The following is a 27,826-nucleotide window of genomic DNA, read 5'->3' on the forward strand; positions in this document are numbered from 1 at the left end:
TAAGATAATAATTGTCGGAATTCTTCGTTTACAAAAATATTTTGTTTATAGCTAACTTTGTACCCAAATAAGTATAAATAAATAAGTATCAGGGGTCGCCATTAGAAATTGTTTAATTTGTTAATTTTCTAAAACACGTGATTTTTTAGCACGATATCCATCCGACTGCCGTTTCAAGAATACTTTTAATTTTAGATACTTTCCAATAGCGATATTGTTGTAGACATTCAAAGTAGCTCTGGGCATCGCATATATTGACCATAATGAAGATTTCATAATTTTTCTTACTTCAAAAAAATATACCAATATACATTTTGTGAAAAACACAACATAATGTTGTTCTCAGCCCGGTAATCAATAGACTTTTTATGTTTGCTGATATTTCTTCTTCGATTTTTCTGATAACAAATTACACTCTATTTGCTTTGCTGCTTCAATAATTTCTGGTAGAATTAATGTGAATTCTTCCATTCTTCCATNAGTTATCTTGAAAAAGCCCTTTGTTTTATCTTTTTCCACCCTTGGCCGGGGGTTGAACAAAAAATTACTCTCACTTATTGTTATAATATACCTTAAACTAACTCATATCAAAAATTCAGCCATGTTGGCAAAATTTCGATTTAAAGGCTTAGTTAATTGGACTAATAGCAACCACTGACCTGATGAAATTATTATTATTCATGAAAAAAGTATCACACTACCTAGTTAAAAAATAACTGTTAATTTACTTATATCTCATGTCACTGTCACTTACTATCACGTTGCTTATTACATCTTGGTTCTATATGAAAAAACCGTTTTCATCTAGAATCCTATTATAAGTTACTGTGAATAACTAGTAGTTTAGTCAACAACTCTGCGAAAGTGTCATAGAGAATGGAAAAATCTGTGAAATGCATCGATCGTAATTTTTCCTGGAGACGAGTTGTAACCAAAAAAGCACGATTTGGAAATATTGTACAAAAATAGTGAATATAAATAAATCTAAATAAATCCAAAAAATCAGTGTGAAAAAAACTCGAATAATTTGATTTTGCAAGAGATTACATATTGGAGAACATCATTTCAAAACAGTTTCCTGTTATATCCTATGAGCTGGCCGTTTTCATGATACCGATACCAATGCCGATAGGATTGAACACAACCCCTCATTTTCTAAAATATGCCATGTGTGGTTTATGCATGATGAAATAAATGGATTGGAAGAGGAAATATTTGCCAGCAAGTTTGACCTCCAGGATCACCAGACCTTAACAAATGTAACTTCTTTCTTTGGGGAACGTTAAAAGAATTTGTATATTCCTCGCCAGATACGTCTCGAGCAGAATTGTGGAAACACATTATAGAGTAGACTTCAATTTTCGACGTAGAATATATTTTGGGTTCACCTACTTGTCCCTGCTCTGTGTCGGTTATTATGCGAAACACCCTATATAAAAGCTAACTAATAAAGGAATAAACTGTATTTGTTGGCAGGTATCATTCCTTGGGTTGATATAAAAAATCACCACCCAAAAATATTACTCTCGTTTTTAACCGTTTTTAATCCAGCGAAAATTCTGTAAAAAATTTATAATATGTAATTCGTAGACATTTATAAACAGTTTCAATCTCATTAGGAAATCTCGATTAGTTTCGAAAAAAAATAAATTTAACGTTAAGGATTGCCACCCCCTCATTATTCCCTAATTAAAAGTCTGAAATTAAGTGTCAAGATGCTTTACAATTAGATGAAGAACAATAAATATAAGGTAAGAACTCTTCGTTAGACGCTGACGTAGTTTCCATATGCTTAATCCAGCGGTATTCAAACTGTATTCCGCGGAACGCTGGGTTCCCTAAAAGTACAATGCGCTTAATGCAGAATTCCTCATGTAAGAGTTTGACGTACGTTTCGCAAAAATGGTTTGTATCCTTTTCACATACAAAACGTACGAAATATTCAACCAAGAGATCATATCAGAAGATTGGAGTTTTGTGAATGGGTCAACGATAATCGTCAATTGGTTCTAATGATACTTTTTACTGACGAACCACTTTTAACAAGGATGGCATTAATAACCATCACAACAATCATCATTGGTCCGATAACAATCCACATGCTAGTGTAGAAACCCATTTCCAACACAGATTTACTGTTAATATCTGGTGTGGAATGATTGGTCATCAACTAATTCGGCCATTTGTATTACCAAATGGTCTAACAACAGCCCGATATTTAGAATTTTTATAGAATGATTTTCCAGTGTTATTGGAGGATGTTCTCTTGAACAAACGGCTACGCTTGATTTTTCAGCATGACGGTGTTCCATCCCATTACAGCCGACAAGTAACCCATTACCTAAAGGAGCAATTTGGAGAGAAATGGATTGATCGTGGAGGTCCTATTAATTGTCCAGTTAGGTCTCCAGATCTAACTCCCATGGATTTATGGACTTTGGAGATGGATGAATCAAGAAGTTTATTGTGAAAAAGTAAATACACGTGATGGGTTAATCTATCGTATAATGGCTATAGCTACGCGAATAAAACAGCACCCTATAAAATTAAATAACACCTTACGAAATATTTTCGTAAGAGTTGAGAAGTGTATTGAAGTTGGTGGTGGTATTTTTTAACCAAATCATTGATGAAAATTAATATAGTAGTGTTAATTGGATAGTGTTAAGTTATCTTTTTGTTATTTTATTGTTGTTTTATTCTCGAAAATCACGCATTTTACGATAAATCTTTAAGAGGCGTTAATGTTAGTAAATTATTTGTCGGATTGAAAAACGAAAACATCGTGTTCAAAAAACAGCGACGTCCTATTTATTTTTTCTAATTAATTCTAACAATTGATGATACGTGCATATTGTTCAAAAAAGCGAAAATTACTTATCTGGCTACCTTACCTTATCTAAAAAATAAGGACACTTTAAAGACTGAGAACTATTAGTTTTTAATCAAAACAGCCTGATTTTTTTTTTGTGGGAATTGCAAAAATAAAATTTCTAAACAGAATGTACAAAAGAATAACTTTCGATTCACTCTAATACATAATTTGCATGAATCATCATCTTTAGATGAGTTTTTTACCGAAAAGGCTGCTCCTAGAGACTTCAATAAGGTGTACATTTCTTAAATAGAAAAGATAGGGGAAAATGTTTTTCTATTCTCAAATGACCGTGGCATAAAAAAGGATCCTAATGGTCGCTTGTGGCGCCCTCTGGAAGATACAGCCACTCGTTCATAAAATTTGAATATCCCATCCCAAGAAACCACCACATACAAAATTTCATGCATTTAACTCAAAGTAGTCTAGAGTTATTAAAGAAATTGTAATTATTTTTTTTTAATTTGACATCCTGTATATCCTAAACGAATCGTTTCCAGACCTAAGTTGATAGGAAATTTTTTGCTTAAAATTGAACGTAGAATAACATACCTACTGAAGTATGCACATCTTCTCCTGAAACACCCTGTATAATTAATAAGAAATGTGACTTTTTTATGTGTGCTCCTCAAAAAAATAGAAATGTTGGCCAGGTTCCGCAAGTCGCAAAAGTTAGGAAACCTCTGGGCTATAGCTTTTCTAAAATTATGTATTACTTTATACCTCACAGGATAACAGTTCCCGAAAAACACAGAAATCACAAGAAAATAAAAATGAACACGGGAAGGTACACGAAATTCTGTTTCATGTAACGTGCGTAGGTTTTTTTAAGAAACAGAATAGGCTAAGGAAAAAAAGGGACAAAAACTGCCTTGAACCTCATATTATTATGCCAGAGGGACCTTCTACGCATTTCTATACGCCTGGTTATGCGTGTATACATATAGAGTTATTCAAATTTCCAAGGGTATTTTGCAATAAACAGAAGCTAAACCCCGTTTACTAATTGCTTCGTAGCATATTATCAAAACATTTTGAGCCGGGATGATCCCGATTTCTTTTAGGAAATGCCTATTAAACTGGTTATAATAGAATTTCTTTGTTAAATTTAACATTTAATTAAAACAAGTTTCGTCTAATTTCTTTTAATATTATTTCTATGTATGGTGATACCAGTTTCCGCAATTCTTATTAACAAAACACGACATCTAGGATAACCGATCTCGTTTCCTACCTTTTGATTTGTCTAAATGAATTGAAACTTCTTACATTTCTGACGGGATGTCGAATTGGATACTTCGGAATACGTTTAATGTTCAGGAAGCTATTTCGGTCTCGATACCACCATTCCGGAGCGATGCCCCACTTTTATTCAGAGATATCTGAGATCAGAAGACGTGGAATTGCTTTACATCGGGGTTACTGATTTCGCTTTCGTTCGTCATCTTTTCAAGTAGATACAATCGGAAAGAAATGGTGTAATATTGGGGACAATTTGTTTTAAAGGAGTCTGAATTATTAAAAGTAGATCTTGGGGACAAACGAACTGAATTTTGCTCTGCTTTGCTAATATTACCATAATAATATATCATAATCATACAAAATTGTATGAAGCCGTAATTTAATAGAAATTAACCACATGGTCAATCGTTCAATGTGAATTTATTCTTAGAAAAGAAGTAGCACAGAGAAAATGTCTAGTCTAGGATTTGCTGATTTCTTTTAACTAAAATTGCAAACATTTTTGGAAAAATTGCAATACTACGTGACTTTTTCACTAAAATGCACCTTACTTGTAAAGTTTTACTATAATTATTAAATACCACACTCCAGACAAAAATTATTTTCAGATTCAAGCAAAATAAAAAAACTATTAAAAAATATTTTTGCTATTCCAGTTATTTACATCGCTAATACTACTTTATGTTTGAATGAGACTACAGATCAGAGAATTTGAATAGTTCTTTGATTTGTAGTAGGTACTTATACAGGGTGTTAGAAGTTTGACTGCCTTAATCTTAACAGGCGATAGAATACATTAAAATAAACAGAGAAAAACTTATATGACATGGGTCCTAAACTCAAGCATTTCCGAGAAAAAAATTAGCAAAATCCCTAACTTGATGAATAACAGTTCGATTAATTAAGGAATATTGACATTACGTACATAGAATACCATAAAATACAATGTTTATCACTTTTTTCAAATTCTTTATGCTAAATTATGAAAAATAATTAGCGTTGTAATAAATTTAAAATTTAAAATTCATATCGAGCAATGCGACAACGGTGTGGCGATTATAATAACACGAGGTACGAAGCTGTCGACCAATACACAATTCAGTTGATATCTGGAATTCGACAGTGACGGAGTGTTTTTTGCATACCAGTATCTCCTTTTCTTGAGGTGTTTCTCTTTACTTTTTTAAAGATAATTTTCCAACAAGTGCGCGAAAATTGGATTCGAAGGTGTTATGCGTGCATCGAAAATGGTAGTGGACATTTTGAGTATATGTTGTAGTTTGTTTTGTACTTGCGCGTTTAAAAATTACTGCATTTTGCTTTTTGGTAAGTACCTAAATTATTTTTAATACGTATGATTATTTGGATGACGTAAATCCTTGGGTACTTTTATTACATATTTTTCCAAATTCATGATTTGATTAAAATTTAAGTTCCTGTTTTAAGAGATTCATAATTACTAAAATTTGAGATAAAATTTAAGCACAACACTATCTTCGTACTAATCTGGCTTAATCAATGCCAGTCATTAAGCCTGATTCATCAGCTTCAATTTACTTATTTGCCCATGAGGAGGCCTGTAAATTTTGAAATCGATCCATGCAACCGTTTTCCTAAATCGTCAAAATTTTACAAAAAATTAAAGGAGCCGGTTTATTGCTCCTTAAACATAAATTATCTACTGATTAAGATGAAAAAAAAAAAAAAAATTCGTTTTATTTTTCTCACAATTTCGCGTTAAATGCTCATTAAATACCCACATAAAAAAAATTCAAAATTAAAAAAATCTAAATTTTTTAAATTTTTTTGCGCTATTTTTTCTCTATACGACCATTATTCGCGAAGTTAGAACCTTTTTTTCAAAAATCACTAAAAAACATTGGAAATTTTTCTACTCCTTTAATTTTTTGTTGTGTTTAGCATGGTCATATCATTCAATGGGGTTTGGCCAAAATTTTGGGGTAGGAAAATAAAAAAATTTAAAAAAACTGAGATTATTTTATTGAACAATGAAAGGATGTTATCAAATTACTTTGTTAACTTGGATCCTGGTTGACTACAAATAATAAAAGAAGTAATCAATAATAGAATAATAATAATAATAATAAACAAATTTAAATCATTACAAAACAAACTTAAACCGCCAAATATAATTTAAAATGATTCGTCGCGTCGTTCTCAGTTCTGAAAACGAATATATTTTCAAAACAACTTATGGCAGTGCACGATATATTTATTCACATTTATTGGAATATTCGTTTCTTGTAAAAATACCTCTCACAACAGTATATTTTGTATATTTTATTTATATGCCTTTTCCAATGTAATTTTTTGTTAGGCCAAACTGTTTTCATAAAAATAATCCTTGATTGATTATTTTGGCGCAAGGATTAATTTTATTAATTTTTTAATTTTCCTTACAACTTTAGACAATATATTTTTTTTCATAATATATTTCCCTCGTACGGATCTGCCCCTGCATTTGACCACCTAAATAGGTTCCATTCAACATCCGCCGCTCAAGCAGATAAGCTTCTGTCCTGTTTCCGCCATCAGAATATATTTTCAAAAGGAATATAAACAAGAAACATGTTTACATAATTTTAAGAGCGCTCTTAAGCCACTATTTTCTCTTAAAAATGTCATACTGTATCTCGAGATATAAGAACTAGCAAATAAGCCACAAAGGGAAGGCCCAGATCATCTTTTAAAGACCCATAAATATCAGAGCAAGTAATCTAAAAATACCTGAAAGGTTTTTAGAAAATATCTCGGTACGTATGTTAAATACAGTTTCATCCCTACATGCGAGAATGTTTTGTTAAAAGAAAGTAATTAACCTCAAGACAAATGTGAAAGAACCTAGCAGATACCTTTGAAATTTTTTATAGCAAAGTTTTTTAATATTTGATCCTTAAATGCTTTCAAAAGTGTATGGTAAGCAATCGAAAATGAGAAGCTCAGGCTAATGGAATATCTAACAGCTTTCGAATATACTCTATTTACATAGAGCTGTTTATATATTTATTCGGGGTAAATGCTTCTTTGGAAGCATCTTAGCATATGCCTTACTGTTAATCAAACTTTTTGTATCAGCATAAGAAATATATCATAAATCATAGTAAAGTAAATACAACGACATATTGTTGCATATAAGAGCAAACCAGATGACTAATATTCAAAATAACGAAATGGAACGAATTCAGGAAACAATTACATACGTTTATTTATTATTATTAAGTATTAAAAATAATTGACAATAGGTTTAATACTAGAACAGTAATTCCGATGGATAATTCACTCAAAAATTGTTTGAAGAGTTACGCACTAGATGGTTATTTTGACGCCGTATAGGATAATGTATAATGTATAATGTAATAATATAACATTTTGATATTTGTTTATAGATGTTGAATCTCTGAATAGACGACAAATCAGTGAAACACTTAAAAATACCTTCTTGATCAGTACTTACACTATTTACTTTGGTTTCTGTAATAATAAAGAAAATAACAAAGGATACATATGCTGATGATTCCTTGAAATTACAGCATTGAAACGGAAAACTGAGTCCACAGTGAAGTTAACTGTAAAAAGCATTAATAATATTTTTATAGATTTCAGTGGTTTGAAAATATAAAAAAGTTACAGTCCTCTGGCCAATCCAGTCATTACAACTGGTCTGTAAGCACTATTAAGCTGATGAATGAATCAATCAAGATGGCTTACCTGGTATATTATTCATACACCGTATGCATTTGTCAATATAAAGAGTTTTACAATATTTGGATTTGTCAATATAAAGAGTTTTATAATATTTGGATTTGGTAAATCGCAAGTAAAGAGCAGAGGCATTTGCAAAGTTAGATTTTATGGTGAGTGTCCCTCATTTTGCAATTCTTTTTTAAAAATTATTCTTTTACAGTAATAATTAGTAATAATCTCAGTTTTGCTAAAGATTTTAATTTTCCTCGAATTTCATGAACTTTTACTATTTCGGCAGAAACGCATGATTTAGAGTGTCATTTCATTGATCTCTTACTCAGTTCTTCTAATCTTCCCCAATAAATTTGGGAACCAACCAGATTTTGAAATAACCAATAACCGCCAACACTAGTCCCTATTGTTATCAACGGACGCCAGTCTTCTTACAAAACCTATTGTAAATTCATTTGTATGTAAAGCTGATCATGATACTATAAATACATTCCTTCAATTTTTTATAGAGGATTTCAGTTTACCAAATCCTAACTGAACTATATAAAGAACTGACTATAATACGGTCGCTCGTGATTTACTACTGTTATAGGACACAGATTATTCCAATTAATTGTATATGGAATACATGTTTCAAAGTTGTAACTACCACAATTCAAAAACATGCACATAAAGCCTTGGATAACTGCAATCATTGTGAGTATAATTAAAAGAAATAGAATTGTGCGGAAGAAATACCGCAGAATACTTATATCAAGCTGTTTTTATTACTCATAAAAAATTTTCCAACATATTCTCATCTGAAATAAGTAACGTACGTAATGATTATGAAGCAACCAATCCCAGCAAATGTCCAAAAAAATCATAAATACATAAAATCAAGTCTCAATTCGAAAGTAGCAATCACTGCTCAAGAAATCAACTGGAGAAATACAGTGCTCCAAATCGGAATCAGTAGATCAGTTTTATTTGATTATTTCAACAGTGTTCGTTAAAGAGCCTGTTGGTGACAACATACGAAAGATAAAGAACCCTCTATTGATATAATCTCAACACCATCGAATTTCGTCAATCAAAAAAAGATAATTATATTTAATAAATTAAAAATTTATCCTCCCCTTGACTCGACAGATTGGGTGTATCATGTTTAAGTAAATGCTGTTTACAAATCTCCTTATCTGCATCTAACATTATGCAAGCTTCTATAAAAGTGCATATACTCGGATATATCTGGAAGTAAGCATCTATAACTGCAATATTGAATAAAGGAGACAAACTATCGATTATTATCAGTAAAATAATAAAATCCATAACACGTGATACGTGCTTTCATTCTTGCTGTGCAATAAAGTAACTCCAAAATAACAGCATCGTTTTGTCACTGGGTGTTATGTAATTACAAATTTCTTGTAATGTGTCGACGATTGACCCCTGTCACTCGACTCCAACAATTCCAGTGAATGTTATCTATTTAGACTTTTACAAAGCATTGGGTACGGTGCTTCGTAGGAATCTTCTGTTGTGGATGGATACTGTTCTAAGTGGCAGAACTTTTGCTGTGCAAGATGGAACCTTCCATTCTTCTCTCCGTTCTGCCTTTAGTGGTGAACCTCAGGAATCTGTTTTGCTACCGATGTTCTTTATGGTGTTCGTTTGTTCGTTTCTGATCTTGTGTGCCAAATAATATCAGGCGTTTATTTCTATGCTGATGACGCAAAAGTCTATGTAAGGCCTCACATGGACTTTGCTGTGCTCCAAGAAGATCTGCAAATTGGTCCAAGAATTAAATGTTGCTTCTAAACTCAAGTAAATGTTGTGTTTCATAATATGTAAGAACAATCCTCTACTTCATTATTATGATGAAAACACGCCACTAAAATCAACAACAACGAAATCTTGTCGTCATAACAAACAGTATGTCATGATCAGAACATACGTTTGTAAAAAGGTAGACTATACCTTCCCTACTATAGAAGATCTTTTCAAAGGTATCCTCAAGTAATTTCATACGTTTGTATACACGCTATGTAAGGACATTGTAGATGTTTACAAGTGCCAACCTCGTGAAGGGCAGTAACTTACTCGAGTGTATCCAATAGGGTTTCTGGTCGAGACTTCTCGAAGCGAGAATTCCCGGGAAATCTGGCCTTACTCGAGACGAGAAAAAAGTGTCGAGAAATCGAGAAATCGAGAAATAGAGAAATTTAAAAATCACGCGCGTCTTAAGTTCTTGACTGGAGTTCGTTTCGTTCATGCGTTCAATTCGTTTCTCGACAAATAACTGAGCGGTTAAAGTGGTTTTTCTACCAGCTCATGATTTATTTATTTTAAGTTTTTAAGGCTTTAGTTTACTTTGATGATTCTTTTTTTTAATGTACAGGGTGATTCACTATATATTGACCCCCCCTTTAACTTTTTTGTTTTAAGAGTTATAAAAAAATGTGAAATACAAAAGTTGCACGATTTTTTATGAAGTTTTCGAAAATGATAGTAGAAAAACAAATGAAGTTCAAATAAAATGGCTGCGGATGTTAACTTTGTTAATTTAAATGGAACACCCTGTGTATTTTTACATATTTGGATAGAACGTTCCTTGTCGAGCATAGTCATATAGGGTTTGTTGGGTCCGTCTCTAATAATAGGCGAGATAATATTAAAAAATGAAATGATGTTTTTTTATTAAGAAAATAAGACATATTGTAATTGTTAGACCTCTTTCAGGCATTTCTGCCTCTTTTCCAATTACGTGAGGATTTAGATTTAGTTGTAATATATTTTGACATATCGGACATTGATATAGTCCAAAATGCGTATAGGTATTTTAAGTAAATCTCACTAATTAGACCGTGTGGGGCCAATTACTCATGGACAATCTTATATGTGGTAGGTCGTGACAGTGACAGGCAAAAATGTCATTATAACGTTGTTATTGTTTGACAGTTTGTATTAGTATTTAATTAAAATGGGTTACACAGCAGTAGAAAATTGAAATATTATTAGGTATTAAAATAAACTATGGAGAATATCTTAACTACTCTATCTTAATTCCTATAATATTTAAATTTTCTACTTCTGTGTAACCCATTTTAAATAAATAATAATACGAACTGTGAAACAATAACAATGTTGTCATAATATTACCTGTCACTGTCACGGCCTACCATATAACATTGTCCATGAGTAAATAAGCCCTCACGGACTAATTAGTGCGATTTAGTTAAAATACTTATACCCCTTTTGGACTATGTCAATGTTCTATATGTCAAAATATATTGCAAATAAATCTAAATCCTTACGTAATTGGAAAAAAGGCAGAAATGCCCGAAAAACGTCCAACAATTACAAAATATTTTATTTTTTTAATAAAAAACGTTCTTTTCGTTTTTTAATATTATCTCGCTTATTGTTAGAGATGGACCCAACAAACCATATATGACTGTGCTCGACAGGGAACGTTCTATCCAAATGTGTAAAAATATACAAGGTGTTCCATTTAAATTAACAAAGTTAACATCCGCGGCCATTTTGTTTGAACTTCATTTGTTTTTCTATCATATTCGAAAATTTCATAAAAAATCGTGCAACTTTTGTATTTCATATTTTTTATAACTCTTAAAACAAAAAAGTTAAAGGGGGGGTCAAAATATAGTGAATCACCCTGTACCTAGTTATAAGTCTGTGTAGAAATTTTATTATAAGCAGATACCTAATGTTGAAGTGATAAATTAATAGGAAGAACGCTTCTGTATCTTTAAATTAAAGCTTGTTTTTTTAAGATTTCTTCGGTTAAATTCCTTATTTACTATTTATTTAATTAAAAGACTGCATGATTAATGATTATTAATAATTTTTATTGGAAGAAAACTACGCTTCAAAAACATTGAAATAAACATAATAAGTAGGTATATTGAAAGTGTTTAATAAAAAAACAAGTTAAAGGTTAAGAAGAAACTCAAAGTTTAATTTAGTTTTGTTAGTAGAAATAGATATATAAGTAATTAATAAAAATACTGAATAAATAATAAATGTTAATGATGATTGTTAAGTATAATGGCATGTTTATATTTCACATTGCAATACCAAAATTATGACTTTTTTAAGTTTTAGAAATTTCTCGAGAATTCGAGAATTCCCGGGAATTCCTAGTCGAGAATTCTCGAGACCCGAGAAAAAAAATAGGCCGAGAAATCAGAAACCCTAGTATCAAACGTCGAGCCACTTATCTCACGTTTGGAAACGTACGGAGCCAGAGCTCTAAACAATACAATTGGTTGCGATATCCTAAATTCTGATTCAACTCAGAGGATACTGAAAAAAATTACATAGAGAAAATTTTAAGACTGCATTAAGACCATTTTTATCAAATCAGGTGTTCTGCAAATTGAATTCATTACTCGTCTCCGTAAACGCTTTTAACAATCGCTATGAGGCTTTGTACAACAACCAACGAATTTGATTATACAATGTTTTTATTAACCTTATTATTCACACAAAAAAATGTCAATGACTTTGTCTAACATGATTTATTGCAAAATGTTTCGTTTTCGAATTAAAATATTTTTGAAAAACGTCCAGACTGACGTGTCTTCATTAATTTCAAATATCTTCCGAGCGAAGAAAGACACAAACTCGCAGTTTTCATTGTTAGACAAGGTAAACTTTACCATTTTCAAGACGTCTTAACTAATTTTTTTTCGACTGGAACCGCTACTAGATGCATAATTAATTTTTTTCTATCGATATAAGATAGGTCATGTGTTTTATATTTTGATTTGAAGATATACGTGTTTCTGTCAATTTTTCATAAAAAAAATGTTTGTAGGTACAAGAGAGACCATGAATGAAACCCTATATAAATTATTTCGTGCATAGTTATTAATTTTTCATATTTTTTTATAACTAAAGGTACGTCCTAATTGGGCCAAATACAAGTTGCCCAATACTCCCACAACGGGCCACATAAAACAGACATTAATCTGCCATTTGCCAGGGGCGCATTAAAATATGCAAATCCATGTTTTCGGGGATCATATATTTATTATAGCGGTCCAAGCAATTCTATTCCATTAGGACGGATAAGGCCCTATTAATACTTGGGGAAGTCCATATGTGTGTATGCAAATGACAAGCCACTGCTATGTGACGTGTCTGACGCGTTACGATCGGCTTTGCTGATGGAAATGTGCCATTACTGGAACTCCTGATACAATAATCCTACGCAATGTATGATTGCTGGCTGTACAGATGTTTCATAAATAATGCATTTTCAAGTTGAGAGCTTTTGCCGGGTATGTTGTCACCGACAGATTTAAAATTCCGCCTTAAAATATTCATAGCCGTTTCTCAACAAATATATTTCGCTTTATCAGATACTGAAATGCCAACAATTTATTTCGTATGTACTCTATGCCAAAACAGATAAAAATAATAATAAATAATTTCAGGAGACAAATTATTTATTAATCACTTTTGTCTTGTACTTATTTTTAAATTCAAAGTATCATTTGCATTTACAAGCCTACTCTGTATGTACCTATATTTTAGCTACATTTACTGATCATGAGTTAATTTTTGTGACTATCAGTGGGGTGGGGATTTCTAATATTTGTATGAATCCTTTGTCTTTGTATGTCTTTGTATGTCTTTGTATGAATCTTAACTTACCGGGATATAAAAAATGTCGATGGAGGCCAGCTTTACGATCATGTACATTATACCCTGGAATAATATTTTCGACTTAAATAATATCAATGATAAAGTGAGGTTTTTTAACGAAAATATTACTATTTTAATGGACTTACATGCACCTCTAAAACCTCGAATTTTCAACAAAAGCTATAAACCTTGGATTACAGATTATATTAAGGAGTTGATACAAATTAAAGATTTAAATAAATTTAAAAAACTAGAACTTCACATGACTGGCTAAATTTTAAACATTTAAAAAATTTTAATACTTCTACTATCAGACGTAAAAAAAAGCTTTTTTATGTTTTTCGGAATCAAGTGCAACTACGACTTGGAAAAAGTTAATTATTTAAATATTTGTAATAAGAAACTAAATATAGAAACATCACCTGAATTGTCTAATGCGAATTTAATAAATAACACAGCTACACAAAAAAAGAAAAGTTGTCTGTACTTTTCATGCGACATATATTATCTGCAGTATTTTTGCCTCCTAATCACGAATCCGGTGTCAGAATTGAGCTATCGCATCACAGGAATTTCCTAACCTCAAAAAACAGGTAAAAAATTGAAAAAATTCATGAAAAAGTGATTGGAAAAATACAAAAAAATGTTTTTCTATATTCAAATGTTCATTTATATAGTTAAGACTCCGGCAAACGTGAATTAGAGGTCAGAATTGATGGTTATTTTTGTGACCTCAAAAAAATGGGTCAATTAAGGTCAGATATCACGAATTTTCAAAAAATAACAAATTCGCGCCAAATTTGGTATATGGGAGTCTTCGGGGTCGCTGATCACGGATCCGAGGTCAATTTTGCAAAATTCAAGATGGCGAATCCAAGATGGACGACCAAATTTTCAAAAAATAACAGATTCGCATCAAATTTAGTATAAGGGGGTTTTCGGGGTCGCTGATAACGAATTCGAGGTCAATTTTGAAAAATTCAAAATGGCGGCCGCCCAAATTTTCAAAAAATAACACATTAGCGCCAAATTTGGTATACGGAGGTTTTCGAGGTCACTAATCTCGGATTCGTGATCAGATTTACAAAATTCAACCCGTGAATAGATCTTTTACAGAAAAAAACAAGATATAACTGAAAAAAAGTGGGATAACACATGATTGGGTACTCAGGTTATAAAGTAAAATATTACAAAATCAATTTCGCAATTCTGTCCTCGAATACGTAATCGGCGACCACGAAAACCCCCGTATACCAAATTTGCTACTACTCTGTTATTATTTGAAAATTTGGTCGGGCATTTTGGATCTGCTATCTTGAATTTTGCAAAATTGACTTCGGATCCGTGATCAGCGACCCAGAAAACTTCCGTATACCAAATCTGCTGCGATTCTGTTATTTTCTGAAAATTTCGTCGGCCATCTTGGATCCGCCATCTTAAATTTTGCAAAATTGACCTCGGATCCGTGATCAGCGACCCAGAAAAGCCCCATATACCAAATTTGGCGCGAATCTGTTATTGTTTGAAAATTCGTGATATCTGACCTTAATTGACCCGTTTTTTTGGGGTTAGAAAAAGAACCATTAATTCTGACCACAGATTCACGTTGGGCGGTGTCTTAACTATATAAATCAACATTTGAATATAGAAAAAAAATATTTGTATTTTTCCTAGCACTTTTTCATGAATTTTTGCCATTTTTTACCTGTTTTTTGAGGTTAGGAAATTTCTGTGATGTGATAGCCCAATTCTGACACCGGATTCGTGATCAGGAGGCAAAAATACTACAAAATATTATGTCGCATGAAAAGTACAGACAACTTTTCTTTTTTTGTGTGACTGTGTAATTATTCCGTAAATTCGGCAGTAGTTAACAAATGATCTTCACTATTATGACTCTGTTAAATCAGACATATCCTCAAAACTTAAATTCAGAGGTACTACTGAATATGAAGTATTTAAGTATTTACTTAATGTCAAATCTAAAGCAATTGGTTCTGAGGGAATACATATAGATTTCATTGTTTTGTGCTGCCCTTTTCTTTTAAAATACATTTGTCACATAATAAATTATTGCTTGGAATTTTCAGTTTACCCCCATGCTTGGAAAATGTCGAATGTTCTCTTCTCCAAAAAAAAAAACACCTAGAGAACTAAAAGATTTAAGACCTATTCCTATTCTTCCTGCTTTATCTAAAATTTTAGAGTACATTGTAAAAGATCAAATTATGAATCATTTAACTATTAATAACGTACTGCCTATTGAGCAGTCTGGTTTTCGAAAGGGACATAGTTGTTCTACTGCTTTATTAAGTGTCACAGACCATATTTTTAGGACTGTAGATTCTGGATTATGTTCGATTTTAGTCAAACTTTTAACACACCCTGTATAAAACCAAATGGTAGTAAAGTTAAATGCAACATTCTAAATACAGTCGTGGATAATTTGTGAGATAAATTGTAATTAATCGTATTTCCTATATTTATAGTCGACAGTACTATATTTATATACGAGTACATGGTTTCCTTGTCGCTGTTGGCTATAAGAATGCACGTAAAAAATGAGGATCTCGAAAGATGATAGAAAGAGTAACGCGGTAGAAGGTAACGTAGGCTCATTTCATTACTTTCAATGCTGACAGTTTTATTGGCTAATCCATCCTATGCGAACTTTAATGTCTTGGACATTTTCCAGGTCGCTACTCCAAAGATGCCGATAAGACCTTCTGGCCTCAGCCAGACGTCCTCTGTATGTAATGCCTTTTACGTGCATTGTGCTCGCAACATCTATAAATTTATAACAATTCTTTGTGAGAAATCCTTATTTAAAAGCGTACGATTTAGTAGTGCTTTTAAGATTCATTATTTGGGAACTGGAGAATGCACAATCCTTTGCACCAGAAATATCGAATTACGTAAATAAAGGAGGGAAATGCAGGAAAAATGCTTATTTTGCTTCACGTTCATGTAACAATGTTCTCCATATTTTAGGTTTTGGTAAATTCAGCATTCATTAAATAAATTCACAGAGCGGATAGTAAATTATGTTGAAGACTTACAAAGTATTTTTTTCCTATATAAAAAGTGTTTAGCTTGTCTTGAGGTTATTTACTATTCAGATAATTTTACACCCTCTTAGGTAATATGTTGATATTTATACCTTACATTAATTTAAATCAATTCAAACTCTGTAAAAAACATGGATCTCTTACATCACTGGTCGGAAACTGCTGAGCCTTCATAAATGTTTACAAGCTACGTGATCGACGTGCTTAGGGACCCCAACACTGCACGATTGGAGCTGATAACGAAAATGCCCTAAATCTTGGCGTCACTAATATAAAGGATCCGTTTACAATGAACAATGACAAACCGTTACGTCTACGCTCGAGGTAATGCGATCACTAATTGGCTGAAGACAGTCTAGTGAAGAATTACATCAATCACAGCCGATGAAACAGAATATTGTGTTTTAAAGTAATCTTAACCTTATTGTCTTAATTTTCTCGAAATTTATTTGCCAACATGAAGGAAATAAAATTACTGTTCTACTGTTCCAAAATTACTTAGGACGTCACTTATGAAAGTACTATACATGACTGTGAATTAACAGACTTTTACAAATCTACAGGATGTTAGTTAAGTCGATGCATTCCTTGCAAGAGGTTATAGTATAAGTGATTTGTGATATATTTCCTTAATATACCATATTCCGAAAACCTTTAGTTTCCGATGTACAGGGTGTTCTTGAAATGGCTGCGTTTTCGAATGCTGAATACGCAGATATCTTTACATCGGAATTGGTGCTGAAGCGCGTCGAAAATATCGGCGTCGCTTATCAAACAGGCGACTTCCAAATATCCGTGTCTTTGCAAACACCTATCGAATGGTCAGTGAATCAGGAACTCTACACAGATAACATAATCTAATTTTTAATAAAATGAAGAAGCATTTAGACTGATGTGAATTGCGGATAGTAATAAGGTGTTGTAATAAAATTGGTGCAAAAAAACTAAGTGTATAATTTCTGCTATTTTTCAAATTATTGAAACAGGATTACGCTATGCAATAAATCGATGTTAATTTTTTTACTCGAAAATAGTGCGTCGTAAGAAAAACAGTCGAGATACCTTTTCTCTTCCAAATTGAACGAGGAATTCAAAAATATATTTTATTTATTTTTGGCGTATCATTTTTTTCTTTAAAAATATCTAGAGACATGCCTGTACACACGCCACTGGTGAAACTGGAAACAATATTTTTATCGTAAAACATGTATTGTTGTTAACTGTCAAAGTATGTAAAATTTCGTTAAAATATTCTGAGCGGCTTCCACAATATTTATAAATTTGCATTTTTTTATAAAAACTTTAACACCCTGTACATCGGAAACTAAGCGTTTTCCGAATATCGTATGTTAAGGAAATATATTACAAATCACTTGTACTACAACCTCCTACAAGGAATGCATCGACTTACCAAACACTGTATATGAATTTCTTAATGAGTCACGCAACCAGTAATGCACCAGTCCAGATTCAAGAGCGCTTATCACGACATTTCTTTAACTTGACCATCTTTGTACCTCCTACCATTTCCGGGATCTTCATCCTTAGGTAAAACAAGGAAATCTAAATGTTATTTTACTGTTATAAATTAATTTAACTGTGACATTTTCAATTCACGTTCTGTTTGTAGGGTAAATCTTTAGTTACCTAACTACAATTTTGTATCTCTAATCTCAAAACGTTTTTAATTTAAAATTTTTTGTCGGTTAGAGTGCTTATAGATGGAACCGAATATTATAATAGCTGTAGCTTGTCAAAAAATTTCAAAAACGGTCACAAAAAGCTTGTAATAAAAAAACTGTTTATTGAAAATTTCAAAACGTCGCCGTCGCCGTCGGTACGAAGAATTTTATTTGTGCTTCCGTAGCAAATATGCCAGTTAACACAGAGAATAAAGAGAGTCGTAATTTCAGTGGGTACAATTTTTTTCATACTAACTGTTAGGTGTTGCTTTTTATATCAGAGGGTGATGTTTCAATAGACTTTGTAGCTTATTAACATTTATATATACGCTTGTACATTACAGAATTTGGGATAATAAAATATATAAACCTTGTGTGTGGTATTAAAAACAAAACAAAAGTGTTCTTTTTCCCATAAAATGCAAGGCGTCCCTTTTGAAATCACGTAAATCGAATATAGAATTAAGTCTGTTCAAAGCCGATTATATTAGTTAAAATATTTGACGAATTTAGCCTTCTTTTGTTTAGGAAAAAATATTAAAATATTGTAATAGTATGTTCCCGATTTTTATTAACTTTCCACACAAAAAAAGTAATATTTTCAACGTAGGAAGTTTTGTTGGCTTACGTTAGGTTTTGCTAGCCCTTTAAAAATACAAGTAGCGCCATCTAGCAACCAAAAATATAACATAAATTACATTATTTCCTTAAAATTTGTTTGAATTCAGCCATATCATATACAACCAGCAATACAGTTCTACAAATCTCATGTACATACTACAGTTTTTTTACTACAGTCTGTTTTATAATTCTATATTTGCAACAGTTTTACATAAAAGTTGGAATAACCAGTAATAAGACAAATTATGGTGGTACTATTTTGTAATGGAGACGATATACAATCTCAAAATTCTTTAAAAAAACCTGCCCACTAATAGGCAACCAAAATATCATATAAATGTACTTTTCGTTGCTCGAAAAATAAGTATAACTTTTGCTTATATGTCTGGTTGCATAGTCCGGATATTAATTTAAGAATTTTCTTATGCGTCTCGTATTTTTTTTACTTAATTATATTCCATTAAAATACCTTTGTATACATAAAGAACATTAAGTGCATAAAGACAGATTTTTCTCATAAATATAACTACATCTTTTTTTTTATTTAACACTGAAATATCACATTAAATATCACCACACATTCAATAAGTATTTGACATCATAAAACATATACCTACATACATAAAACAATAACAATAAAAATACAGTACAACACTTATATGTCAATATTTGGTGCATTACAATGGTAACAGACATCTCGCTCAACATGCAATTTTATAGAAATAACACATCTTGCATAAATTATAAATATAAGGTTCCATCTAAATATTTGGTATGCCAGGTACAATATTTTAAATATTCAAGCAAAGTGAAATGAGACTAAGTTTTTAACATGTTAGTGGTACTTTCCGCATTCGAAGACTTCTTAGATGACCTACTTGAGGCAGCTGTTACTTGAGTACTTACTGATGAAAATGATAGGTTTCTTGAAGTTGATATCTTCAGTTTTCTCAACAAATCGTGGTATATTTTTCGCTTGCATATAAAAATGATGAATATGAAAACACCTGAAACAGTTTCATTGCATTTAAATACATTGCTATTTTTGATGTTATTACTGTTATATAATTAATCATTATATAACGGACAAACATACTATTGTCTCTAAATTTTTAAAATTTAATCTGTAATGCCATCATTGCTGATCTCTGCGTAAAATACGTGTCCCCAAAGTATGGAAACAGCACAATAACTTTCGAAAATTACATTTTGAGGGAAAATGATTCAGACAATAGCTTTAGGATTTTTCCCTGGCTATTCAATGGTGACCCTAGTTTTGACCTTGACCTTGACCTTCATGGTTATTTCAAGGTCAAGTTAATTTTTTCAAATGGGATGCCCTACTTTTGACCCCGGAAATGAAAAGAGCGGAAAATTTTACGTTCAGTTATGTCCTTCACCATTTTCCAAGATGGCGGATCCAATATGGCGGACGCGATTCCAAAAAATTAACCGATTTACGCCAAATTTGGTATAGGGGGGTTTTTGGGGTCGCTGACTACGAATCTGAAATCTGTTATTGAGGAATTTTAGTCCAAGATGGCGGACGTAATTTCAAAAATCAACCAATTTTTGCCAAAATTGGTATAGTGCGGTTTTTGAAGGTGAAGGTCACGGTCAAATCAAGGGTCACCGTCAGATAGCCAGGCAAAAATCCTACAACGTCAATTATGGTAATTTTTGCAACCCGTTGTTTTCAAGACAGCGCGCCAAACCATGCGTGACCTTGATTTGACCTTTAATGACCATCAGAGGTCAAATTCGGAAAATGGTCAAGGACATATCTGAACGTAAAATTTTCCGCTCTTTTCATTTCCGGGGTCAAAAGTAGGGTATCCCATTTGAAAAAATTAACTTGACCTTGAAATAACCTTAAAGGTCAAGGTTAAGGTCAAATCTAGGGTCACCATTGAATAGTCAGGGAAAAATCGTAAATCTTTTGTCTGAATCATTTCTCCTCAAAATGCATTTTTCGAAAGTTATTTTGCTGTTTCCATACTTTTGGGACACCCTGTATAATAAAATACATACCTTGCAAACAGTTTAGGAGATCCCAAACTATTTCTATGTAGATGGCAGTAGTACCCATTTTCTTCATGTCAAAGAATGAAGATATAACTTCGAACATAAATGAAATGCCCATGATCACAGACAACTTCAATATAAGAAATAATCTAAAAATATTATCACGGAATTTAAAAAAATATATTTTAATACATTAGCATTAAATATTACCTCTCTTTGTCCTTTTGAAAGCGTTTGTTCCTCTCATCTGATACCGTGTCTTTGATTCTATTAATTTCATTCTTTACTTTCAAACAGTAAATAGTAGTTTTTATGAAAAATACTGTATTAACTAATTGTATAATCAAATGCGGTAAATTGAAAAACAAAGCTTGAGAGTAATTTTCTTCCTCTGGAAATACAAGACAACAATATTACTTAAATTATTTACGTTTTTTTCTTTCACTCTAATTAGCAAACTATATGTTTACAAAAAATGTTTTACTTACTTCTGTCGAAGAAACATTTTATTTCAGCCATATAGGGTTGAATGGAGTAGGGCAGAACCCGATAATTGTAAAATAAAGCTATTATTAAAGTCATAACAGTTGGTACTCCCCAGCCATAGAGTAGATATAGAAATAATTTTTTAAGTTTATTCCTTAGAGGCCCCTTGGTTTGCTGCATTGAACTAAAACAGACAAAGTTATATCGAAACAAGAGATATTTACTGTCCTTTCAAAACATTTTCACATTGTTCGACAAATCATCAAGGACAATAATCCATTTTACACAATGAGGAAAATATATGTGTTATATAAATTATGTTATAAAATATAAACCAGAAATTATATTATTTGCAGTAATTCTATTAAATATACATTCCCGGCTACATTTTTTTACATTTTTACTCTTTTATTTCACGTAGGTACATTCAAATCTTTGTAGTTTATGTAGTGAAACTCATCACATTCAAAACCGTGGTGTTGTTCAAATAGTTACTCCCTTAAGGGAGTATTATTCCCTAATATACTTTTTAATTTGGCCATAAATTCCGGATGGTTAATTAAAACAAAGAAAGAAAAACTTTCAGAAAAACACTTCAATAAATCTATAGTCATTTATGGTAATTAAACTAGTAAAAAATATGGCAATTCAATACACACTCCCCCTTGAATCCTATGGGAATCGTGAATGATACTGATAAAAAATAAAACATACTTATCAATAATGGATAAATAATATTTGATTCAGACCAGTTTTTTTTGTGCCATGCATATATGAATTTTAAGTAAATATTATGACCATCATCATCCAGTACATTTTTAGATAATTCAATGACATTTTTGTGTTAATTCCTAATATTGAACAGAATATTGAGAATATCATTATTATTGACTTTATCAAACTTATCAAACATCTTATAAGCAAAATGCGCAGATCAAGAAAAGAACCCGTAGTAGAAGTGATAGTAGGACAGGTAACGTGTGCAAAAATTGGATTTAGGTCTGATAAATAAAATTATTTAATTGTTATATTATGTATTATACACACGAGCTATGCATCAGCAAATTATCTGGGCTTATTTGAATCTCGCGGTTCAATTTGGCCAAACTGTACGCATATAAGATATCCCAAGTCTTGTGTAGAAACCTCAGGAGTAAATAAATAAAATTAAAACAATCTTAGCACTTCATATAAGTATACTTTTGTTACACGATCCTTCCTTACTGGGTTACGGGATTCTGAAGTTAAAAATGTGAAATTTGTTTTTTTTAGTCTCTAAACCATATTTTGATTTAATCTAAATTTAATGATTGAAACACAAATGCATATATCCTTTTTGGCATAAATTTTCATTGGCTTCTGAACGTCTGGTACGAACTGTGCCCAATGGTGAACAATTAAGACTGTATTGTTGTTAACAAAACTGTTGATAAAAGTGTATGAAGAGATATGAAACAGACACAATCTAAATTGTTATTATATGACATTTACTTTTTAGTGTTTAGTGTTTAGTTTAGTGTTTTGGTGTGAAGTGTTTTAGTGTCTAGTGGCTCTAGAAGATAGAATAAAGAATGATTATCTGAAAGAGTTTTACTCAACAATAGAACTTTTGTTCCTATCGATCCCAAGACAAATATGCCAAGACAAATATATTTCTCACTATGTTTTATAAAATTACATTTTAGGAAATTTGTTGCTAAAAAAGAGAAGGTCCCAAATTTTCCAGGGGTACCGTTTTTACCGTTTCCATATCCAGGAAGTACATGCTATGTCAACAGGACTTTCCAGGACGACTTGGATATGCTTGTTATTTTTGAGGTAATTATCAAGAACAGTGTTGGAAATGTATTTTTTCACGGATGAATCTGCATTCACCAGAAATCACATTACCTACACTTACAGGATGATGAGAATCCGCACCGAAATGTGTAAGCCACAACCAACATCGATTTATTTTTAAGATGTGGGTAAGTGTAGTGGATAATCATTTATTACTCGTACATTGAATATATGATGCTTTAACATAATGATGTCCAACTACTTTTAAACAGCACTCTTCTAGAAATCCCAATAAACTTATGGTTCATGTAAGACGCTGCCACAAATAATAATTTTCCTTATTAGGACCTACCTATCTATTGGCAGATTGGAAAAGGAAAGCTATTTCCACGCCCACTACGTTCCCAAATGTTAATCCTATTGATTACTTTTTGTTGGGGTCTCTGGAATAAACAAGGGATGAACTGTTGAACAGAATTCTCCTCTGCTATTCCAAGTACAAAGGAAGAACCTAGGCAGGCCTCGTTAAGTGTGTGGATGTTGAAGACGATCACTTCGAACATTTAATTTGATAGCATTTTTTCATATTATTAAATTGTTTCTTAACACAATATCGAGTTTAACTTATTATTTTATTATTCTGTATCGATTGACATGAATATACTATACAAGTACAAATTAGATTGTGTCTTTTCATGTGTCACTTTTATCTAACAGTAATTACAAATAATTTTGTTAACAGCATTCAGGCGCAGAGAGTATGCACTACAAAATGGCGAATTTCTCTTAAACCGCGACATCGAATTCAACCAAGAATAGAATCGCGATCATCAAATGTATACATTTGAAATTATTGATAATAAAAATAAGTTTAAACTTTTTGAACCCAGTAACTTATGACTAGACTACAGGGTGTTCCAGATAGACCTTCAATTAGACGTTTCTGGAAAACTACGCGTACTGGAATTCTGAAAATTTATCTACGGGGGTTTCTCCTAATGTTCTATCGATGGAAAATATTGGCGTCGTCGTGGAACTTCCGGTTCTACCGGAAGTAGACGTCAACTCGCTTATTTCAAATGGAATGTACTATTTTTTATTTAATTTTTGGATTCTACATCGAATTTTAAGGTAAGTTTCATAACCTTACTTTATCCTTAAACTCAATCGTTTTTGAAATATTTTGACTTTTTCAAAATTTTTGAAAAAAACATACCTACACTTAATCGGTTCTATCTCCTCCAATTTTTAAGATAGGAAGCTGAAATTTTAGATGGTCAATACCAAAACGTGTCCAAATATCTGGAATATTCGAAAGTTGGTGCATGTTACACAGGGCGTCTAAAAAACACGGACCAATTGTGTCAAATTGAAAGTTTAATAACTCGCTTATTTTAAATAGAACACCCTGTGTTTTATAATGCCAGTAGATGCACCTGTTAATTCTCTTTCCATTGGTATAAGCATTCCCTATACCTAAATCCCACCGATTTTGAGATATTTGAACATAAGTACAGAGACGAATATAATCCGACAGTTAGCTGTAGGTTGGCTGTGGAAAAACATTTAAATGTCACCAAGTGTCATTACTTATTTAGCAGATTTGCTGTCATTGCTGTAAAGCGAGTTTGTCGATTTTCCAAGTGTTTTCAATAACAATGGCACACTCTGGGTACACACACGACGACTACACGTCGGGGTAAATCGTCAGGTTGCAAATGGTGTATTAACATAAATGAAAATGGCTTCCATTTATGCTTCTTCAGAATTCTGTGAATAGTTCCTATTGATAGACGTGAATTTATTATGCATCTCTAATTGACGCCTGTGGATAAGCGGTGAAAAATGCCAATACATTTACTTCATTTTCTTCGTTGTCCACTGATGTCTTACCTTTATCATGTTTCGGGAGAAACTTTCCATTCTCAGAACAATTCTTTAATAGTCTTCTGACCATATCATGACTTGGTCTGTGCTTATTTGGATATCTTTCTGCAAACACGCGACATGTTCTACTAACAATTCTATTACACTCCCCGTAAATGATAATTAAATTTAAAAAGTCGTCGTGTGTGTACCCAGAGTGTGCCATTGTTATTGAAAACACTTGGAAAATCGACAAACTCGCTTTACAGCAATGACAGCAAATCTGCTAAATAAGTAATGACACTTGGTGACATTTAAATGTTTTTCCACAGCCAACCTACAGCTAACTGTCGGATTATATTCGTCTCTGTACTTATGTTCAAATATCTCAAAATCGGTGGGATTTAGGTATAGGGAATGCTTATACCAATGGAAAGAGAATTAACAGGTGCATCTACTGGCATTATAAAACACAGGGTGTTCTATTTAAAATAAGCGAGTTATTAAACTTTCAATTTGACACAATTGGTCCGTGTTTTTTAGACGCCCTGTGTAACATGCACCAACTTTCGAATATTCCAGATATTTGGACACGTTTTGGTATTGACCATCTAAAATTTCAGCTTCCTATCTTAAAAATTGGAGGAGATAGAACCGATTAAGTGTAGGTATGTTTTTTTCAAAAATTTTGAAAAAGTCAAAATATTTCAAAAACTATTGAGTTTAAGGATAAAGTAAGGTTATGAAACTTACCTTAAAATTCGATGTAGAATCCAAAAATTAAATAAAAAATAGTACATTCCATTTGAAATAAGCGAGTTGACGTCTACTTCCGGTAGAACCGAAAGTTCCACGACGACGCCAATATTTTCAATCGATAGAACATTAGGAGAAACCCCCGTACATAAATTTTCAGAATTGCAGTACGCGTAGTTTTCCAGAAACGCCTAATTGAAGGTCTGTCTGGAACACCCTGTATAGTTTATATGACGCACTGACATTGTTTTAATCCCACCTACTCATTTTCCCATACTCAGTGTTTTACCACAAGTCCAGGAACACCCTGTATAATAAAAATTATAATGATACTAATTACGATTAAAAATGGTATACATGGATAATTTCGCACGTTCAACACATTGTTTGCTTGTATAGTATAAAAAAGAGGAAGTGACTGTTCTGTACGTCAATTTAGAGACCAAAAAGGAGATGACCACCTCATGATTGCTTACTGCCTAAATTTGTTGCTTAAAAAAAACTTTAGACCTCACAGGTTTGCTTAGTTAATTTTAACGACCCCCTTAATAGCATACAAAACTTTATTTATTATATAAGAATTTAGATTAGATTAATGTACAACATAATAAATGAATTACACCGCGATAATCTCTTATGCATTTTGACTGAATGATGTTCGTGAATATAATTGCATGTCACATAAAACAACGGGTACTTACAATATGTTAATCTGCAAAAAAAGTCTTTGAACACATGACAGTAGTTCACAGAGCATATGCGACTTGTTAATGTAATTAATATTTTCCACGTCCATTGGACAAAATGTATTTAATATTATTTTCCCAACTTTTTGCTGGTTCATGCGACAGTAAAAGATTTAATGGTATCATATTTTATCGTCTGTCGTTTAGAGATATAAACTGCAGTTTTATTGTGATCACATTAACAACTCTTCTAGTAAGGTAGATCAGAAAAATTATAATACTATACGATAACTGCAGTTATATACCTTTGTAAGTGAAATGTTTCAGAAGATAATGACTTACCCAAAGGTGCGATATATGTCGCAGCATATCACATTGGACCAGCTAAACGATGCGGATGTTAAGAATATCAAACTAAAGGCTGAAAAAAAAATGTATATTTAGTACCACGGATTGTTTCTCATTTGAATATTATCAGATTAATAGTTTTGTTTAATTGTTGGAACGCTCTGCTACAAAAAAAGGATGAATACTTTAAATAGATAAATACAAATATTCTACCTTCTAGCAAATTTTAATGCAGTTCTTGATGGGTTCTATTCTGCGAATAAATGTATACTTATTGTTAGTATTATTGAACAAAATTTGTATGAACTATTTACACAAGGACTAAAAATAACTTTTCTTTTCAGTTACCGCTAAAAGATTACAATTTTAATACAATATATTGTAACACAATACGCTTTTCAATGTATTCTTCGATCATTTTTATTTCTTTAAAGGGATAAATTGGTTTTTTTATTCTATACATTTTCCTGCTTTTCAGTTTTCCAATACAAACATGCAGAAGCCATTATGTAAATTAATAACATTTTGCACTTTTACTGAAAAAAGAAAGTTGAAAATATTGTTTTTCATCTAGTTGATTTGTGTGTTTACAACGTTACAATATACATGGTGATTCACAAATGGCGACCAAAACTGAAACCTCTTATTCTTTGATGAATTTTAAGAGGAGTCTTTCCTATAAAGTTTTTATCTATAGCCCAGTTACTGTAGCTGAAAATATAGTAATACCTCCGAATCTTTTATAACTGCATCGATTTTTCTCAAAATTTAGAATTAGGCTGATCTTACCCCCCACTTCAAAACTTATATATGTGCTAGGTGAGCTTTCTGTTCTTAAGGGATGAAAACCACCCCTTATTGTATAAAACTGAATAAATATAAAAATAGACTAAAATCATATCTGAATATACAGGGTGAGTCAGTTTTTTGTAGTATGATTTTAACAGTTGATAGAGAATAATTTTTTAATAAGAAAAGTTCCTATAAACGTAGGTCTTAGAATACCAGATATATCATTAT

The 27,826-nt window shown here is 31.9% G+C and overlaps 1 protein-coding gene across 1 annotated transcript in view; it reads right to left on the reverse strand.

Annotated features, from left to right (window-relative positions):
- Positions 1 to 19,098: 19,098 nt before the first annotated feature.
- LOC108917626 (G-protein coupled receptor Mth2-like) overlaps positions 19,099 to 27,826 on the reverse strand; it is a 22,727-nt gene continuing 13,999 nt past the window's right edge. Inside the window, exons 3-7 of the mRNA XM_018724336.1 lie at positions 26,801 to 26,879; positions 21,374 to 21,555; positions 21,096 to 21,276; positions 20,892 to 21,034; positions 19,099 to 19,867 (exon numbers count right to left, since the gene is read on the reverse strand). Of these exons, the coding sequence (XP_018579852.1) occupies positions 19,680 to 19,867; positions 20,892 to 21,034; positions 21,096 to 21,276; positions 21,374 to 21,555; positions 26,801 to 26,879 (773 nt within the window). The 3' untranslated portion in view covers positions 19,099 to 19,679. The remainder of the gene's footprint in view (positions 19,868 to 20,891; positions 21,035 to 21,095; positions 21,277 to 21,373; positions 21,556 to 26,800; positions 26,880 to 27,826) is intronic.

This window comes from Anoplophora glabripennis, unplaced genomic scaffold, assembly GCF_000390285.2.
Source record: "Anoplophora glabripennis isolate ALB-LARVAE unplaced genomic scaffold, Agla_2.0 scaffold71, whole genome shotgun sequence".
NCBI classification, from domain to species: Eukaryota; Metazoa; Arthropoda; class Insecta; order Coleoptera; family Cerambycidae; genus Anoplophora; species Anoplophora glabripennis.